This window comes from Ruditapes philippinarum, unplaced genomic scaffold (genome assembly GCF_026571515.1).
Source record: "Ruditapes philippinarum isolate M1 unplaced genomic scaffold, ASM2657151v2 ctg1234_1_1_1_1, whole genome shotgun sequence".
Classification (NCBI taxonomy): domain Eukaryota; kingdom Metazoa; phylum Mollusca; class Bivalvia; order Venerida; family Veneridae; genus Ruditapes; species Ruditapes philippinarum.
This window is the reverse complement of record NW_026866730.1, coordinates 163,274-181,977: the sequence shown is the minus strand read 5'-3', so window position 1 is coordinate 181,977 and position 18,704 is coordinate 163,274. Positions and strand designations below refer to the sequence as shown.

General features: G+C 30.8%; 1 protein-coding gene across 3 annotated transcripts in view; it reads right to left on the bottom strand.

Annotated features, from left to right (window-relative positions):
* The window catches only part of LOC132733523 (multiple C2 and transmembrane domain-containing protein 1-like), a 129,547-nt gene that overhangs the window by 76,218 nt on the left and 34,625 nt on the right, over window positions 1-18,704 (bottom strand). For all 3 annotated transcript variants that reach the window (XM_060720180.1, XM_060720182.1, XM_060720181.1), the window contains one exon: window positions 14,710-15,173. In XM_060720180.1, the coding sequence (XP_060576163.1) occupies window positions 14,710-15,173 (464 nt within the window). The remainder of the gene's footprint in view (window positions 1-14,709; window positions 15,174-18,704) is intronic.

Genomic DNA, 18,704 nt, shown 5'->3' with positions numbered 1-18,704 from the left:
AAAGTCATTTACTATACATAAGACTTCCTTTTCTACTAAAAAAACAAATATTTTTTTGCTTCGCCTAAAAGAGAAAAGTAACAACATGTAAACTCGCACTCAAAGAGCACGTTTTCTTCCCAATTATGGTCAAATACTGGCAGTTAATATCATACAACCAGAAATAATGCCAGATTATTGTCAGATTTTAGTCATGAAACTGTCAAATAAATGTCACTTAAAATCGAGACCTAATTGGAAGCTTGTTGAACAAATATTAGAACAAAATCCATAGTTGTCTTATTTGGCACAAGTAAGCCAGGGGTGAATATCTTTGACAGTTCAATTCATATGAAACTATTACAAGTTCTGATGAATCAGGTGTAATCAGCTTATACAGTAATGAGTTTCAAGATCTGATTTATCATAAACCTTACAATGTTATCAGTCTGGAGAGTGTTAAGTCCTAATGTATCATAAACCTTACTATGTATCAGCCTAGAGAATGCATCACAAACCTTACCAATTGTATCACCCAAGACAGTGTAAAGTCCTAATGTATCACAAAACATTACTATGTATCAGCCTAGATAGCATAAAGTCCTAATGCATCACAAATCTTACTATGTATCAGCCTAGACAGCATAAAGTCCTAATGTATCACAAACCTTACTTTGTATCAGCCTAGACAGCATAAAGTCCTAATGCATCACAAACCTTACTATGTATCAGCCTAGACAGTATAAAGTCCAAATGCATCACAAACCTTACTAATGTATCAGCCTAGACAGCATAAAGTCCTAATGTATCACAAACCTTACTACATGTATCAGCCTAGACAGCATAAAGTCCTAATGTATCACAAACCTTACTATGTATCAGCCTAGACAGCATAAAGTCCTAAAGTATCACAAACCTTACTATGTATCAGCCTAGACAACATAAAGTTCTAATGTATCACAAACCTTACTATGTATCAGCCTAGACAGCATAAAGTTCTAATGTATCACAAATATTACTAATTATCAGCCTAGACAGCATAAAGTCCTAATGTATCACAAACCTTACTATGTATCAGCCTAGACAGCATAAAGTCCTAATGTATCACAAACCTTACTATGTATCAGTCTAGACAGCATAAAGTCCTAATGTATCACAAACCTTACTATGTATCAGCCTAGACAACATAAAGTTCTAATGCATCACAAGCCTTACCAATTGTATCAGCCTAGAGAGTGTAAAGTCCTAATGCATCACAAACCTTACCAATTGTATCACCCAAGACAGTATAAAGTCCTTATGTATCACAAACCTTACTAATGTATCAGCCTAGACAGCATAAAGTCCTAATGCATCACAAATCTTACTAATGTATCAGCCTAGACAGCATAAAGTCCTAATGTATCACAAACCTTACTATGTATCAGTCTAGACAGCATAAAGTCCTAATGCATCACCAATCTTACTATGTATCAGTCTAGACAGTATAAAGTCCTAATGTATCACAAACTTTACTCTGTATCAGCCTAGACATCATAAACTTCTAATGCATCACAAGCCTTACCAATTGTATCAGCCTAGAGAGTTTAAAGTTATAATGCATCACAAACCTTACCAATTGTATCACCCAAGACAGTATAAAGTCCTAATGTATCACAAACCTTACTATGTATCAGCCTAGACAGTATAAAGTCCACATGTATCACAAACCTTACTATGTATCAGTCTAGACAGTAATAAGTCCTAAACATTGCTATGTATCAGCCTAAACAGTATTTACTCCTGATGCATCTCAAATTTACCTTACGATGTAACAGCCTGGACAGCATTAAATTTTAATGTATCACAAACCTTACAATGTATCAGCCTAAACAACTTTTATTTTGATGTATCCTAAACCTTACACTCAGTATCAGCCTAAATGTATCATACACCTTACAAGTATCAGCCCAGGTACTATTTTTCCCATATGTATCACAAACCTTACCCGCTGTTCTATAAATCTTACACTGTGTCAGCCTAGACAGTATTTAGTCATCATTAATCATCAAACCTTATAATGAAACTAGACAGTTTTTTAGCTTAAATTTCACAATCAATTGTTATAGGAATATTTATGCCTTACTAGAGGATGGGCTAGCCATGAACTTAGCAATACAAATCCCTATTGAGGTAAACTGGGCAAACCAATGAATCAGTATAGACAGAATAAATTCCTGATGTATCATAAACCTTACAAATTGTATCACTGTGTCCAGACAGTATAAAGTCCTGATATATGGTAAAAAAAGCTGACCCATCACATAAGACATGTACTGTAATTGACATACCTCAATGCTTCTATAATTTTATCACGATTTTTTTTCCATTCCATGTTTACCATTTAATATGATACTCTGCAATATTAAAACATTCAATATTTAATAATGAATGTTCTATAATATTTGACTGGGTTATGAATCATTTTGATTGATTTCTTTTTCATTCAAATAGCTTTTTTGATTGCCGGTGCTGTTTATTTATGACAGAAAACAAATTAATTAACTGAAACCCATATTAAATTGATGACAATAAAGTAAGAAGAAATATGAGTAAAATTTTTATTATATTTCCAGAAATAAATACAGCATGGCATTTTTATTAATTTATTTTTTAGCGTTCAATTTAATCTGATGTCTTTGTCACAATAAAATCCCAACAATTTCTTTATGTGGAATATTATTAGTATATTATTATTGGTAAAATAATATTTTTCAACCTAATATCACAATAAAAAGAAATAGCATATTAAACAGGGCTGACTTCTCAACAAAATATTTTATGTAGAAAATTTAAGTCTCTTTCAGTAAAATAAATGTAATTTAAGAGAGGTCTGCACAAAATTGGAGAAGGTGAAGTATAATGTATGTCTACATCCCAGTATAACCTTTATACAATTGGTACTATTGTGCAATACCACCTTTTATAGTTTGACATTTTATATTTACATGTATGTTTATTAAAGGAGTTATTTATAACTAGGTACTAAGTTTACCCTTGACCTGCTAAATTTTTTTAATGAACTTGTTTGGAAATGTCTATTATAAATTTTTTGGATATCAAGATGAAAATTTAAATCAAGAATTTGTAACAGAGTTACCAACATCCCCCGCCTCAGGGAAGTTTTATATCAAGCATAAAATTGTGCTATTTCAAAAGATTGAGGTATGGATCTCAGGACTTTTAGTCTAAAATTATGATCAATGCTAGATCTGCAAATGCAACAATAAATTTATTAAAGAAATAAAATGAAACACAGAATTTAAAAATCTATAATGTTAAGTTTTGACCTCTAAGTGTGACCTTGACCTTTGAGGTAGGGGTGCAGGTGTTGTGCATGACATATCGTCTTATTATTGTAACTATTTGTGCCAAGTATTTTTAAAATCCCTTAAACTATGAAGAAGTTATAGATTGGACACAAAATAATACCCTATAACAGACTATGTTAATCTTTGACCTTTAAGTGTGACCTTGGATGTAGGGTCCCATGTTTTGCACCTGACATATTGTCTTATTATTGTGAATATTTGTGCATTGTATTTTTAAAATCCCTTGATCTATGAAAAAGTTATGGACTGGACACAAAATATACCCTATAAGAGACTTAGTAACTCTTTTAGTGTGACCTTGACCTTAGAGGTAGGGACACAAGTGTTATGCATGACATATCATCTTTTCATTGTGACTATTTGTGCCAAGTATTTTCAAAATCCCTTGATCTATGAAGAAGTTATGGAAGGGACACAAAATATACCATAAAACAGAGTCTGTTAACCTTTGACCTCTAAGTGTGACCTTGATCTTGGAGGTAGGGGTGCAGATGTTGTACTTGACATATCATCTTATCATTGTGACTATTTGTGCCAAGTTATTTCAAAATCCCTTGAGTTATGAAGAATATCTAGATCAACACAATATATACCCTATAACAGACTATATTAATTTTTGACCTCTAAGTGTGACCTTGACCTTGGAGGTAGGGATGCAGGTGATGCACATGACACATCGTCTTATTATAGTGACTTTTTGTGCCAAGTATTTTCAAAATTCTTTGATATATGAAAAAATTATGGACCGGACACAAAATATACCATATAACAGAATATGTTAATCTTTGACCTCCAAGTGTGACCTTGACCTTGGAGGTAGGTGATCGACTGTCGCACTTGACACATCGTCTCATTGTTGTGAAATTGTGGCAAGTATTTACAAAATCCCTTCAAAGAGAAGAAAGTTATTGACCGGACACGACATATACCCTCAAATAGACAATGGTGACCTTGAATGAGCAAGTGCAACCTTGACCCTGGAGGTAGGGGTCTGGTTGTTGCGTATGACACATCATCTTATCATAACAAACATTTGTGCCAAGTTATTTCAAATTCCTTTGATAAATGACGAAAGTGTGACGGATGGAACGATGGACAGACTATTTCTATATCCCCTTTTTTCGACAATTACAGCCTGGCTGGATTGTGTACTGGCCTGGCTCTTGTATTGCTGCTGGCAATGGCTACACACTTTCAGTTCCAGCAGGTTAAAGGTAAAGGCTAAATAATTTCAGATTGTTAAAATTAAATAACCTTGACATCTGACCTTTATTTTTGATCTTTGTAACTTTGCCTGGAAATACTTGGTGAATGTTTCAACAATGACATCAGATATTTTGACATTTTGACTTATCAAACAAATTGCTACAATGCTTTAAAATTTAATAATCTTCTTCTCTCTTGGTAATAAAGACAAGAGCTGTGATTTAAATTACAATAACATCCATTCAACTTGTACCTGCATCAAAGACTAAGCACCACATGCGGAGTGTTAACACTCGTCTGTTAAGGGCAACCACTATTAATAACCAATTTAGACATTAAGGAGCAATTTACACTAAAAATATAGCTTTTCAAAGTTATGCCCCTTGTCTAACCAATGCACTTTGTCATGGTTACCAAGTATTCCAAGTTTCATATGGATAACCAAAAATGTTTGAGTAATGGGCTACATTAAAGTTTTTGCACTGGCAAACCAACAGCACAGTGATCAAGCTCAACAGTATCTTCAAAACAGACAGGTTAAATAAGAATAGCACTTCCATCAACAGGAATCAGACCACAGTGCAAATAGTTGATGTTGAACTATGTCTGGAGCAGATAATTCCTACAAATGAGCAGCGTCACGACAAAACCAACATAATTGGTTTGCGACCAGCATTGATCCAGACCAGCGTTAACAGACCCTATAACAGGTAAAGAAACTGATAGCGAACAGCATGGATCCTGATCAGACTGCACAGATGCACAGGCTGGTCTGGATCCATGCTGGTCGCAAACCCATTATGTTGGTTTTGTCGTGACGCGGCTCAAATTTATTTTCATGGAGATTCTGTAATGCTATTAGAAATATAAAACATTTAAACCATTGGCAGACTTTTGCATAGACAGACTAATGAACAGATGGTCAATGTTAATCATGGAATAGGACTGTAAACTATGAATGAACATGTTTGGTGATCATATTAATAGAATCAAGTTGTTTAGTGTTTTGTTTTTTCTGTTGTTGTTAAATTTTGTTGTTGTTTTTGTCTTTTGTTGTTTGCTTTAGTTGCTCTTGTGCATTGGGGGAGAAAGAAGAACTGGAGGGGAATAAATGTTTTCTTTAGTTGCATATAAGTTGACTCTGGATATGGTTGAAACAAAATCAGATTTCCAGAGCAGTTTGAACTAAAATTTCAATTTTAAAGAAATGCATGAAAACAGTTGAAAATTTGGAAATAATTTGACCATAAGACTTTTTCCTATTACTCCAGTATATCTAATCAATGTGTTTACATAAAAAACTTCCTGACCAGAGCAGAAGTCTTGTGACAAAGATAAATCCAAGTGACATGGCGAAGACTTGTGATCATCAATATACATCTATATGAACAAAATATTACCAAATACATGCATTATACTGATATACCATCAATTCAAATATTTGATACAGATATGTTTTGATATTAAGCCATCTCTAAAAGTCAAATATTATTCACAGGTTGATAAGGTTCCTTTAAACAGAAAAATATGTTAAATGATGATAAACCATCTGTACAGAAAAAAATTATTTACAGATAAACCATCTACACACAGATAAACATATTTACTGATAAACCATCCATATAGAAAACAAAATTTACAGAAAAAAATAAGCAATATGTACAGGGAAAAAAATCACCTTTTCAGGTAAACCATCTGTACAGATAAATACAGATAAACCAATGGTTTCTTTTGTAACTTTTAAAGCTTAGATCTTAAGAGATTGAGTATATGAAATTATTTTTATTTGAAATAAATTTGAATCTATATAAGGCATTTCAAAATAAGACTGATCATGCACTCAGACATTGTAGAGTGTATAGTTACATTGCATATATCTATAGATCAAAAATTGTTCCAAAATATATGTAAGTATTTCTATCAAACTCAACATAGTCTAGATTTTTTTATATACAAGGTGTTTAAGCAGATATTATTTATTAGCATAGGCTTAAATAAGAATTCTAATCCTAGCAGTGAAACCATTTTATCATTTATGATAAGTGCAGGTTCCTGCTTAAGAAAATTCAGTGAAAAAAATATCATAGTCTCTTAAGAAAAATAAAATGTTAGGACAAATCTTTTACCTTCTCTTACAAATCATGAAAACTAAACACATTCCAAAATCCTGCTATACATGTACATGTATTTAGCCTGGATATATACTTGTCTTTCATGACTATAATATTTATAAAATCTATTTCGCACATCTAAAGAAAAACTGTTAAAACTCTTTAACTCCTACATACCACTTGGGTATTGTTTTCTCTGAGAAACAATTTATGGAATGATACCACAGTTTTACTCCATGAGAAACAAAGCCAATGATAGAGAAATGTAATTATATCTCAAACTTCACAATAAATTTATCACAATCTTTTTTTATCACTGGAAAATTAATCACTTCTAAACAGAAAGTCATAACATTAAATAATTCTAAAAAAATTTATATAAATTTCACAATTTCCATAGCGAATTATGTTAGAGTTTAACATTGTATTATAATTCTACAAATTTTATATAAATTTCACAATTTCCATAGCAATTTATGTTAAAATCCTAGCTGTTTTCTAATCTTTCACGCAGTTGATTAAGCTCCGACAACTTTTATGGAACAAATTTTACGCTTTTTTATCAGACCGAGTACAATAATCCTTTTATGCCACAATATAACTTTATGCGGCAATATTAAGCTAGGTTTGTTAGCACAACAAGGCTATTTTCCGTATAAACATAAAAACGATATAAACAGTATAAACGGTACAACACTATTGCCTCTAAAATCAATCTATTTAACCATCAAATTTCCTAACTTTCAGGATGATACCACTGCCGTGTCTTCTCTATTGATTTGGTCATCTATCGGAGATAATAGGGTAAATCATGACAAAATTTATCAAAGGATTTAATGAAGTCTGAGCACACCAATGTTTACCGCAGACAATAAAAATATTATGAAATAAGATCATAACAGGGATGTTCTGTTTTCTCTCATCTTTTTTTTTATGTGATGAACAGGATCTTATAAAATTGGCAAAAAAAAATATGTGGCTTTTCTATTATTCAAACAGTCTCTATCATTAATATGACCTCAACATAAAGATTTTTTCTTAAGTATGGTCAGTTCCGTACTCTCAGTGCCTTATAGGGTGGCCAAACCCTTGGCAACAACAGCAACAACTCTACAGCATTTTTTTTCCCTAACTGTAATCATTTAAAAGATTTGATTCAAACCTTCAAATAAATTTGAATAAACCATTTTCAATTGTTATTCTGAATAATGTGAATGTTTATATTAAATTTTAAGTCAATGTATGTTTATTAAATGTCAAACAAAAATATACATCAGTCTTTTTTTTTGTACAAAAAAAAGTAACACAAAACAAACAGATGTACTTTCTGCAAAAGGCCAATAAACAATTGGTATGTGATTCAGCTTGGTTTATTATTTTTTTGTTGTTGTTTGTTTTTTCATATAAAACTTGAAATGTTGGACTAAACCAGTTATCTACACCATTTTATTGGCTTATATACATTGCTAGACACTGGAATGTTATTATTTGCTTCCTGAACAAAATTATGCAGTTACTTGATTTATAAAGCTGCTTCCATGACAAATTCAATGTACTGGACTGTTATTATTCAATTTCTGGAGAGAAAAAAAAAAACAGTTACTGAATTGTCTTTACTCACTTCCTGTTTTAAACTAGGTATTGGATTGAAATTGGCTTCCAGAGCCAAGTCATTACTTCCTATCAGCTACTTAACTGTTATATAACTCACTTTATGGTATAAACCAGTTATTGGATTGTTATAATTCACTTCCTATATGTATACAAAACAGTAATTGGATTGTTGTTACAATTTAATTCCTGAACAAAAACATGTCAATGAATTTTTTTAATTCATTTCCTGGACAAAAACATTTCATTGGATTGTTGCAATTCAATTCCTGAACAAAACCTAAAAAAAACTATTCACTTCCAGGACAAAACCAGTTATTGGATTGTTATTATTCACTTCCAGAACAAAAACCAGTTATTGGATTGTTAATTATTCACTTCCAGGACAAAACCGGTTATTGGATTGTAACAATTCATTTTCTGTACAAAACCAGTTATTGGATTGTTATATTCACTTTCTGAACAAAACCAGTCATTGGATCGCTATAATTTTTATTATGCAGATGCATTCAAACATCAGACAAAGCTGTCAAAACTGTAGATCTAGTTACCAGAAAATGAAGTTACAAGCTGGCTATACAAAGGCATGAAATATTTCTAGAACACTGCCCTAATTATCCAGAAATACTGACATATTTTGACAGCATTAGCCTGTTACAGGAATTACATTTTCCTAATGTATGATGATGTGTCAGAAATCTTACTTTATTTATTTGGAATAATCGATCCATCCTTAAGTTACTGTTTACTGAACAAAATAAATGCTCAATTCAGTCTTTTCCAAGAAAATAATGTGGTCCAAGTCAATGTTTGGTTTTTTTTTTCACGCTTTAAAACCCTTTTATGGCTAAATATTTAAATCGTCTTGTCCATCTTTCAATAAAAAAACATCTTTCAATAAAAAAAAAAAATTACCATTTTGAAGGAAAAAATTTAATAAATTTGCTGACTGAATAGCGTACAGTGCAGACGATGATCAGATGACATGGATGTGTTACTGATCTTGGTCTGCATTCAGGTCACATGGTAATTATTAAAGGACCTAAAATGACATTGCACTTTTATGTAACAGTCAAACTGCTTACTTGGAGTCTTTACCATTTAAAGGCACTAAAAATGTGATAGTCATGAAGCTAAAAGAGAATCTTATCTACAAATTACTCAGGTGTCCTATACTCTACTCCCTACTCCACTTTACACTTTATCTCCTAAATATGTTACTACAGATAATCAGACAATTTAAACAAACTGCCAAAATATTTGACCAAATACAATTTTCACCAGAATCGAAATAAGATTCTTTAGAAAATGAGGAAAAAAAGAATCACTTGATTTCATCCAATAGAAGAAAAAATAGGACTCTTTTTCTTTATTTGGTTTTGTCAAGTCTGTCATGAAATTCACAGAGTTTGTCTTTGTTCCTGTGTAATATTTGTTTTTTTGTGATTACTCTGGCACTTTATTTTCTGGTTTATTGGCTACAATAACTTTCATTCATAAGATTTAAGATGCAATTAAAAACTCTCCACGGAGCAGTAACTAGGAGGACATGCTCCGCTATTCTCAGTGTATAGCAAGATGGAATATGTTTGTGGTGGTGGTGGTGGTCAGGTTTTTCACTCTGGATCACGGCAGTATAAAAGCCACACTGAATTTACTAGAGCACAGTTCAGCCACCACATCATTACTAGGCAGGATGTCAAGCAGTTTACCAGTACTAGTTGCCTTCACTTTCGCCAGGAACTGCAACTTCTGTACATACCAGAGCAGAGGTACAGTGCAAATGACAGTAGAAAAGATTTCATAATCAATAACAACCCAAGTGACATGCATCATCCTGGAACCGGACCCTGATTGCCCGGACATTTACAGTCCAATGCTCTACCTATAGTGCCAACCGGATGGTCTAGTGGTCTATGCTCATAACATAAGTATTCCTGGTTTCAAAGCAATATTAAAAAGGATACCCATAAGAGGAAAAAGTAAGGCGCTACAAAGACCTCATCTGAAAGGGGACATAATTAATTTCATCAAAGTTAATGGCAATGTTATGTTTCATTACACATTATGGTGATGGTTTTATACTAGCAATCCACTTTGTCAAAGAAATATTTTAGAAGGTGTTATGAAATATTCAGCTTTTATAAAAGCCTAAGAAAACTTATGAGTTCGTTTAAATGGGGCAAAATGTTGGTAAAATCCAAGGTTGCAGTTATTAACTCTAATAATTTGAATCAATATTGATGGTCATAAATCCATAGTTTTTTGGGGGGTTTTTTGTTGTTGTTTTTTTTAATTAAACAAGTTGTCCAAGTTTCAGAAGACAAAAAGCACACAAATAGTTCAGTGAAAAAGTGAGGTGGCACAGAAAATATCTGAATTAGTTAATTACCTAATTTTGTCACATTATATCATTATAACACTGACAGACTTTAACTCTTATAATGTATAGAATATTTAATAAATATTTAAAAATAGTAAAATGATGTTGTTTTTACAATGTATAACCCTAGGGATGTTTCTTGAAAGATTCTGTCATATAAATAGTCTATGTAAGTAATAAACACGAATATTGTAGGTAATAAGTAAGAACAAAATTTTCCAAACAAAATATTACACTGCTATTCTTAGTAATTCACACATACCCCACTCTCTTTCTCAATTTCAATATTATATACTGACAAATTTCTTTTCATTTTAGGTATTCTGTAATGATTTTAATCACAATATAAACAATAATTTTACAATCAACAGACAGCAAATATATAGCGTTATACACTTTAACAACTTTGCAAAAATTCCATTTATAGAAAATTTACTACTTCAGTTACAGTGATTAGCTCTTTGATAAAGCATAAAATATGAAATTTATGATGCATATTGCAACATTATTTCCATCTGGGAATGTTTTATGGACTTGAGCATCTAACTAGAGTATTAATACTCTGAAAACATGCAAGAAAAAAGAAAAATTCCATAAAAGCCCCAGACTGGCTTAATCTCAAATCAACTATATTTGTGTCAATTAATGACGCATTTATATAGCTTGTATATAATATATGTTTGAGTATCTCTCACAGAGAAAATGAGTATCTTATAGGTAAGAATCTGCCTATCTTTGCGTATCTTTTGAGTATCTCTCATAGGGAAATACCTTTGTATCTTTGAGTGTCTCTCATAGGGAAGTATCAACATATCTTCAAGTATCTCTCACAGAGAAGTATCTACATATATTTGAGTATCTCTCATATAGGAAAATATCTACGTATCTTTGAGTATCTATCATAGGAAAATATCTACGTATCTTTGAGTATCTATCATAGGAAAATATCTACATATCTTTGAGTATCTATCATAGGAAAATATCTACGTATCTTTGAGTATCTATCATAGGGAAATATCTACATATCTTTGAGTATCTATCATAGGAAAATATCTACATATCTTTGAGTATCTATCATAGGAAAATATCTACGTATCCTTGAGTATCTATCATAGAAAAATATCTACGTATCTTTGAGTATCTATCATAGGAAAATTTCTACGTATCTTTGAGTATCTATCATAGGGAAATATCTACATATCTTTGAGTATCTATCATAGGAAAATATCTACGTATCTTTGAGTATCTATCATAGAAAAATATCTACGTATCTTTGAGTATCTATCATAGGAAAATATCTACGTATCTTTGAGTATCTATCATAGGAAAAATATCTACGTATCTTGAGTATCTATCATAGGAAATCTACATATTTTTGAGTATCTATCATAGAAAAATATCTACATATCTTTGAGTATCTATCATAGGAAAATTCTACATATCTTTGAGTATCTATCATAGAAAAAAATATCTACATATCTTTGAGTATCTATCATAGGAAAATATCTACGTATCTTTGAGTATCTATCATAGGAAAATTTCTACATATTTTTGAGTATCTATCATAGAAAAATATCTACATATCCTTGAGTATCTATCATAGAAAAATATCTACATATCTTTGAGTATCTATCATAGGAAAATTTCTACGTATTTTTGAGTATCTATCATAGGAAAATATCTACGTATCTTTGAGTATCTATCATAGAAAAATATCTACGTATCTTTGAGTATCTATCATAGAAAAATTTCTACGTATCTTTGAGTATCTATCATAGGGAAATATCTACATATCTTTGAGTATCTCTCATATAGGAAAATATCTACATATCTTTGAGTATCTATCATAGAAAAATATCTACATATCTTTGAGTATCTATCATAGGAAAATATCTACGTATCTTTGAGTATCTATCATAGGAAAATATCTACGTATCCTTGAGTATCTATCATAGGGAAATTTCTATATATCTTTGAGTATCTATCATAGGAAAATTTCTACATATCTTTGAGTATCTATCATAGGAAAATATCTACGTATCTTTGAGTATCTATCATAGGGAAATATCTACATATCTTTGAGTATCTATCATAGGGAAATTTCTATATATCTTTGAGTATCTATCATAGGAAAATTTCTACATATCTTTGAGTATCTATCATAGGAAAATATCTACGTATCCTTGAGTATCTATCATAGGAAAATATCTACGTATCTTTGAGTATCTATCATAGGAAAATATCTACATATCTTTGATGTATCTATCATAGGAAAATATCTACATATCTTTGAGTATCTATCAAGGAAAATTTCTACATATCTTTGAGTATCTATCATAGAAAAATATCTACATATCTTTGAGTATCTATCATAGGAAAATTTCTACATATCTTTGAGTATCTATCATAGGAAAATATCTACGTATCTTTGAGTATCTATCATAGGGAAATATCTACATATCTTTGAGTATCTATCATAGGGAAATTTCTATATATCTTTGAGTATCTATCATAGGAAAATTTCTACATATCTTTGAGTATCTATCATAGGAAAATATCTACGTATCCTTGAGTATCTATCATAGGAAAATTTCTACATATCTTTGAGTATCTATCATAGGAAAATATCTACGTATCCTTGAGTATCTATCATAGGGAAATTTCTATATAAGTTGAGCATCAACATGCTGACTCACCTGGACATCATATGGGGAAGCCAAGTGTGTATTCCATAATTTTATTATGTCTGTCCCCACACTTCTTGGTTAATACAGTGGTTTTGTTCTTGTGCCAAAATAGGCAGAAAATATGTCTTAAACTGCATCACAATACCTTCACATTACAGTTTGATAGTCCCTACTGTTCCCCTGCAGTGAGAGGTCAGGGTAATAACTGATTTGTGCATTATAAATTGTGAAGGAATTATATATAAGGGAGGTCATATAATGTGATGAAAGAGAGATAAATTATTTTCTGAAATTGATTAGATTGAGCTGTAAACTGTCATGGGTTCATGTTTACATTGACTATGTAATCAAATTAACTTGTATATGTAATATCATTCGTAACTTTCACTACATAATTCAAATCTCCAGTCAAATCTCCACACTGAGCAATTCATTTTCCTCCACAATTTTTTTTTTCTCATTTTGTAAAAATATCGTTCAATCAATACATAGAATATTAGCATAACACAGATAAGAGGCTATAAAAGGATTGTTATTTTTCCTGTAAAAGATGTATTTGGTGCTAAATTTTCTTCCTTGCATATAATGAGATCAATGTTACATTTAAGGTACTTCATCTACTTTCATTTAGCATTCTTTATAAACAAAATATATACAATTTTTTTTAAATTCAAGAGTGCCAGAGAGATAGGGTTTCTAAAAGATTTGATGGTAAATTCATTTGGCAAAAGGTACAAATATCTAAACTGTATCTGGAGGAACATGGGATATGTCTTAACACTTAGTGCATCAGACCATCAGACCACAGAGCCTGATGTTGAATGGTTAATTTAGTATTGTTTGAAAATGAACCTATAAACTGCCAGAGCAAAATTTAGGTTGATCAAAGTACTTAAAATTGTAACAGGGTCATGGCCAGACCTGAAAAAACATGCAACCTTAAGTCAACATAAACAGCAGTTTTCAAATTCATTAAATTTCAAAAATCATTATGCTGAAAGTCAGTAGTGTTGACATAACTGTTATACTGCAGCATTTAAGAATTAAACAAAAACAATGCACCATATCATTCAAGGATAAAAATCATAACAAATTTGATTTATTTACATACTGTAATTGCTTTTAAAAGTTTTTATTCAAAGTGCCAATTCTGCATCACAAGAATTGGAACTTTCAATATTTCTCTTAATGCAAAATTAAATCAAATCAATAAAACAGCTTAAACTTGTCTGAAGTTTTAGGAGTAAACAAAATATTTGTTTCATTGTATATCATAAAGTTGGTTTCACATGTGCTGTAAAGAGAAGGGTATGGTAGATCACTGTAAATTAAACTGCTGTAAACACAATTAATTAACTTACCTGAGTACTTGAAGACATTTCAATCACTGCGATCCCACTATCCACCTCTTCATCTTCATTTGACCTTGACATTTTCAACATAGTTTCTTGATCTGACCTTGACCCTGACCTTTGAGAGCGTGACCTTGACCTTCCTGGTGACATATCTTGATAACTGAAACTTTTATCAAGCGGCCGTGTATCACCAATTTCACTGTCCTCGTCCGTGGAAATAGTGGCAGAGCGGTAAACAGACCTGTAAATGTTTGGCTGACTGGCACTCAATGTTTCTATATTTGAATTTTTGTCTTTATACTTTCCTGCTCTGAGTTTTTTTCGAAAGCTGCTGAAGAATCTTCGCCGTCTGCTGGAAGTTGCTGGTGGTGGAAGACTTGTGTCTGCTATAGAATCTGATGGGGGACTGTATTCAACAGATCTTATATCAATGGAACTCTGGGAATTTCTGTTTTGTCTTTCCATCATTCCTGAAATGATATCAAAGTAAACATGTACTGAATGGAACAACATAAATTCAATAAACAGGCAAAAAAGCATCATAAGAATAAATATATCCTGGATAAGTTAAAGTATATTTGAATTTTTCTCTAAACAGTCTAGATATCTTAAATGGACTTGTCAATCTTTCTGTCTGGAAAAAAATATTCATCATTTTTAGAATAATTGAAAATAAGTACTGACTGAATAGTGTACAGTGCATTGTTGGTCTTCCGTGAGGTCTGCACTAGATTCTGTCAATGCCAATAGGCTAGGGTTTAATGTTTTATTTTATTTTATTTAGTTTAGTTAGGGTTTAATTATACCACAAATAACTCAAGACTAACCATTTGGATTAGTCAGTTCATAGTTGAAAAGATTTCAATATCAAAATATGAAAATCGAGCTAAGTTTGGTCAAGACTACACAGATGTGCAGGCTGACCTGGTTTCAAAGGCCAGTCATTTTAAATGGTTCCTTGAATACACTTGGTAATAAATGCTGGAAAATCACTCTAAAATATGATCTCAAAGGTATTATAAATAATATAACTTTGTAAAATTTTATTTCATCTTACATTCTTCTTTCTTTAGTTATTATAATTATGCTTTGAAATCCAAACAGCCAATTCTTAAAAGTACTTCAGTGTTTTATAAGAAAGAAGTTGCCTAACTTCTGCTAATGGAGTTTGTTTTTCATTACTAAAATATTAATGTTAGTCACACTTTGTCAATTTCCCACATGACCAAAATATATCAAATTTTACATAATTTTATTTTTACAAAAAGCTATTTCATTTCAAAACAAAATATGATCTAAGAAAAAATAACTAAACCCAGCCTTCAAAGGGACTGTTTGTTCTCTGATATAACTTCTTAAATCACACTGGGATAAAAAGTTTGCATGTTACTGTCAGTGTAGAAGATTCATGATTACAATTTATGGTATGAGACGTCATAATCAATACTTAAAATATTGCTTTAAGTCTCTCAGATGACTTTTTTATTCCTTTAAATGTTTTTTTTTTCTTATAAACTAACACACCATAAGGCAAGTAAAATTTTACAGGAGTACTTCAGATGCATCTTTGTGCTGACTCAGAAACTAATGCCAAAGATTCTTTTTTTATCTTTCTCTGGTTGGAATTTACGTTGCACCAACGATATAAAAGTCATATGGTGACTTTTCAGCTAAACAGGTGGAGGCATACATGGGCTGCTGTTCCAAACATTATTTCAGACATAAACGGGCACCCGTGTAGAACTACCAAAGTTTCCTAAGCTAGCTGGATAGTTTACTTACAATAAGAATCCAAACTCCCAGGGGGATTCTAATCCACACAAGTGAGTAGCAAGTGGTTTAAAGTCAAAGACTTTAACCACTCTAGCTGCCATGGCTAGAGATTTAAGAAACTTGGACATTCTCCATGATAGCCGAGTAAGCTTCATCATGTAAATTGTCTACACCATGTAAATGCTCTTCATTATGTAAATTAGTTTTTTCATGTAAATGATCTTCATCATGTAAATTAGTTTCATCATGTAAATGCTTCATCATGTAAATTATCTTCATCATTTAAATTAGTTTCAACATGTAAATTATCTTCATTATACAAATTATCTTCATCATGTAAATTATCTTCATCATGTAAATTAGCTTCATCGTGTAAATAAGCTTCATCATATAAATAAGTTTCATCATGAATTAACTTCATCATGAAATATCTTCATCATGTAAAACAAGCTTGAAGATGTAAAGTAGCTTTATCCTGAAATTAGATTCATCAAATAAATTATCTTCATCATTAAAATTAGTTTCATCATGTAAATTATCTACATCATGTAAATTATCTTCATCATTTAAATTAGTTTCAACATGTAAATTATCTTCATTATACAAATTAGATTCATCATGTAAATTAGATTCATCATGTAAATTATCTTCATCACGTAAATAAGCTTCATTGTGTTAATAAGTTTCATCATGAATTATCTTCATCATGAAATATCTTCATCATGTAAAACTAGCTTGAAGATGTAAAGTAGCTTTATCCTGAAATTAGATTCATCATATAAATTATCTTTATCATTAAAATAAGTTTCATCATGTAAATTATCTACATCATGTAAATTATCTTCATCATTTAAATTAGTTTCAACATGTAAATTAGATTCATCATGTAAATTATCTTCATCATGTAAATTAGCTTCATCATGAATTATCTTCATCATGAAATATCTTCATCATGTAAAACTAGCTTAAGATGTAAATTAGCTTTATCCTGAAATTAGATTCATCATATAAATTATCTTCATCATTAAAATTAGTTTCATCATGTAAATTATCTACATCATGTAAATTATCTTCATCATTTAAATTAGTTTCAACATGTAAATTAGATTCATCATGTAAATTATCTTCATCATGTAAATTAGCTTCATCATGAATTATCTTCATCATGAAATATATTCATCATGTAAAACTAGCTTAAGATGTAAATTAGCTTTATCCTGAAATTAGATTCATCATATAAATTATCTTCATCAAAAAATTAGTTTCATCATGTAAATTATCTACATCATGTAAATTATCTCCATCATCTAAATTAGTTTCAACATGTAAATTATCTTCATTTTATTATTTCATTATCTACACATTAGATTCATCATGTAAATTAACTTCATTATACAAATTATCTTCATCATGTAAATTAGCTTCATCATGTAAATTAGCTTCATCATGTAAATAAGTTTCTTCATGTAAGTAAGTTTTGTCGTGAATTATCTTCATCATGAAATATCTTCATCATGTATAATTAGCTTGAAGATGTAAAGTAGCTTCATCATGTAAATTATCTTCATCATGTAAACAATCTTCATCATGTTAAATATCCAAAGTGTTGAGGGCACTGTTAGTGATAGTCAGTAACTACTTGGCCTCAAACATCTATATTCTTCAAATGGGTGTGTAAGTGAAGCCTCAAACTGGTTCAACTGATTTCTCAGGTAATATGACTCAACTTTCGACAAATTTAAGATCAATTTCAATCAAATATGTATACAGAAAATAATTGTTAGATTGAGTATAGATAACTCAATTACTCATCAAAAGACAATGCCCTTTGTTCTCCCTAAAATTTCTTTTTCTTAGCATAATGGGACATTATAAATGTATATTTATTACACTGTAATAACACAACAGCATAATGGGACATTATATATGTATCTTTATTACACTGTAATAACACAACATTTATGCAATATTATTCTCATGACACATGTCTCTTAAAGACAGGTAACATGCAAAGATTTCTGCCATAAAAAAACTATTTTAACACATTTAAACAGTGATTTAAACAATTAGCCTTTCATGTTGTAAAATTTAGCTTATTGTTTGGATCACACAATTACTTGGTATATTCAATATTTTACTAAATAATTATAAGCTAGCAATTTTTTTAAAAGTTTTATGCTGACAATAAATAGACTTGTCCTGCTGTCCATTGTCATTTCAAATGATTC